The 2,742-nt window shown below is 50.1% G+C and overlaps 1 protein-coding gene across 1 annotated transcript; it reads right to left on the reverse strand.

Moving 5' to 3' along the window:
- Nucleotides 1-88: 88 nt before the first annotated feature.
- Nucleotides 89-401, reverse strand: LOC107301911 (40S ribosomal protein S28). The gene is made up of 2 exons (XM_015831069.1): nt 307-401; nt 89-212 (listed from the first exon to the last, which is right to left on the reverse strand). Exons 1-2 carry the CDS (start codon nt 391-393, stop codon nt 90-92), a joined length of 210 nt encoding a protein of 69 aa, XP_015686555.1. The 5' UTR covers nt 394-401; the 3' UTR covers nt 89.
- Between the last annotated feature and the right edge of the window lie 2,341 nt (nt 402-2,742).

Genomic DNA, 2,742 nt, shown 5'->3' on the forward strand with positions numbered 1-2,742 from the left:
CCCATCCAGGGACCCCCTCCCCAAGACTCTGCCCCCCCGGGGGACCCCCCCTCCCCGAGACTCCGCCCCCCGGCCTCTCTCACCCCCCCTCAGCGCAGCCGGCGGGCCTCCCGCTCCGACTCGAGCAGCGTCAGGACGTCCCCCTCGCGGACGGGGCCCTTCACGTTGCGGATGATGGAGCGGCTGGTGTCGTCCATGAACTCCACGCGCACCTGAGAGGGGGGGGGAAGAGAGGGAGAGAGAGAGGGGTCAGGACGACCGCCACCCCCGGGGACCCCCGGGGCCTCCTCCTCCGCCGCGGCCCACCTGCGTGCACTGCCCCTGCGAGCCGGTCCGGCCCAGCACTTTGGTCACGCGGGCCAGCTTGATGGGCTGCACGCGGCTCGTGTCCATGGCTGAGGCGGCGGCGGCGGCGGCGGCGGAAGAAGAACAAGAAGAGGAAGATCCCGGCGCTGGGCCCGCGCCTTTATATAGCCTCGGAGGGAACTCTCGCGAGAGGTCGGTCTTTTTTCCCGGCAGGCCCCGCGCGGGGGAGCTTTTTTTTTTCTCCAGGCCTTCTTTGCTCGCTCGGCCCCGCCCCTTGCCAAGAAGGCTCCGGGCTTGCCTTGCCGCGCACGGCCGCAGGGGGCGGCAGAGAGACGGGGCCCGGCTGGGAAGGCTGTGCGGAGGGTTTTATTCCGTCAGTCAAAGAACACACCTGGAAGGGACCCCGGAGGTCTTCTAGTCCAGCCCCCTGCTCAAGCAGGAGAGCCTGTGTCATTCCAGGCAAGTGGCTGACCAGGCTCTTCTTAAAAGCCTCCTCTTAATTTTTATGACTAGGAGGTTTTTTTTTATTAAATATTTATTAATAAGAAATCCATTTCATTTCATTTTTACAGGCACTCCACGGCCTTGGAGGTTTTGGTTTTATTTAGTTTATTGATTCACATTTTTTTTTTAATTTTATTTTATTTATTTATTTATTCACAGTGATTGCAGTGGCCCACGTGGGCCAGCTTCCTTGTAATGAACATAAACGAAAGAATGGAAATACGCACTTGCATTGCCTGTATTTATTTGCGTTCGTTGCAACGAACTCTGGGCAGTTTCCTTGCAAGTAATGGCATCAGAGTGAGTGGAGAATTCTGGGAAGTGGAGTCCTCCCATCTCACAATACTGGAGGTTGACAAATACTGGTATACATTTGGAAATTAAAAAAAAAATAACAACATTTAAAAAAAGAGAAAAAACCGGTATAAGAAAGAGTTTGTCCATTTGGCTACGCTTTCTCTCCTTTTATTTTTTTCGGCTACGCTTCCCTCCTGTGCCTTGGCAAGGGGGTTGGACTAGATGACCCCCAAGGTCCCTTCCAACTTTGCTCTTCTATTCTATTCTATTTATTCCATATTCTATTCTATTCTATTTATTCCACATTCTATTCTATTCTATTTATTCCATATTCTATTCTATTCTATAGTCTATTCTATTTTCTATTTATTCTATTTTATTCTATTCTTCACTTATTCTATTCTATTATATTCCTATTTCTATTCTATTCTATATTCTATTTCTATTCTAATTCTATTCCATTCTATTCTGTATTTCTATTCTATTCTATTCTATTCTATTGTTGCTCCTCTTCCCTCCTCCCAGCATGCACCGCGCGAGGCCCCTTCGACTCTTCCGCCCTTCTCCCCGACGTGCCGCGCGGCCCCGCCCATCGAGGGAGGGGGCTCGGCGTCCCTTTTCCCGGCGTGCCCCGCGCGGAGCGCAACCTTGAGCCAAGATGGCGTCGGCCACCGGCATCATACGCCTTATCCGCAACTTCTTGGCCGGGGTAAGGAAGGGCGAGCGGGCCGGGATCCCCGCCGCCACCGCTGCCTCCGCGAAGGCCCGAGGAACGCCTGCCCGGCCCCCGGCAGACATGTTCCCAACGACCCTGAGCGCGGGGCGGGGCCTCGCATCTTAACCCCGCCCTTTCCCCGCGCGAGGGCTTCTGGGGCCGGTAGTTTTCCCGCGGCAGTGGCCTTCCCGCTGGATCAGTAAAGCGGTCCTTCTCAACCTCAGCCGCTTTTAGCTGGCTGGACTTCAACTCCCAGAATTCCCCAGCCTGGGGAATTCCCTAAGGGGAGTGGCTAATTCTGGGAGTTGGAAGTTCACCTGTCTTAAAAAGTTTGAAAAAGACTAGTCTGAAATCTTCCAAAGAGGGTTTGGGATATTTATTTGCAAGATTTGTATCCTGTCCACTTCCACAAACTCCGGGCATGCGGGCTGGGGAATTCTGGGAGTTGAAGTCCGCAGTCTTAAAGGTTGAGAAACACAGGTGTAGAAGGCCTGGTGTAACTATTAATTGTAAAAAATGGAATGGAATGGAATATAGGATAGGATAGGACAGAACACAGAACAGGAAGAGAAGAGAAGATACAGAATAGAATAGAATAGAATAGAATAGAATAGAATAGAATAAGGAGAGAAGAGAAGAGAAGAGAATAGAGGAATAGAATAGAAGGAGGATAGGATAGGATAGAATAATTATAGAATAGAATAGAATAGAAAATATGGAATAGAATAGAATAGAAAATATGGAATGGAATAGAATAGAAAGCAGAGTAGAATAGAATAGAGAACAGAATAGAATAGAGAATAGAAGAGGTATTAGAATAGGAATAGGACTTTTACATTTCTAAATGGTGGATTGAGACCTGGGAAGCAGACTTTTAACTGAGAGAAACAGATTTATGCCTTTAAGGTCTGTATGTAATG

The sequence above is a fragment of the Protobothrops mucrosquamatus genome, unplaced genomic scaffold (assembly GCF_001527695.2).
Source record: "Protobothrops mucrosquamatus isolate PMUCROS unplaced genomic scaffold, P.Mucros_1.0 scaffold19368, whole genome shotgun sequence".
In the NCBI taxonomy this organism is placed as follows: domain Eukaryota; kingdom Metazoa; phylum Chordata; class Lepidosauria; order Squamata; family Viperidae; genus Protobothrops; species Protobothrops mucrosquamatus.

Bases quoted from the DNA above. Each gene is read 5' to 3' on its own strand.
- LOC107301911 (XM_015831069.1), bottom strand. From the start codon at position 393: ATGGACACGAGCCGCGTGCAGCCCATCAAGCTGGCCCGCGTGACCAAA. The intron at 213-306 runs GTGGGCCGCGGC...CCCCCCTCTCAG, and splicing joins CGCAGGGGCAGTGCACGCAG to GTGCGCGTGGAGTTCATGGA.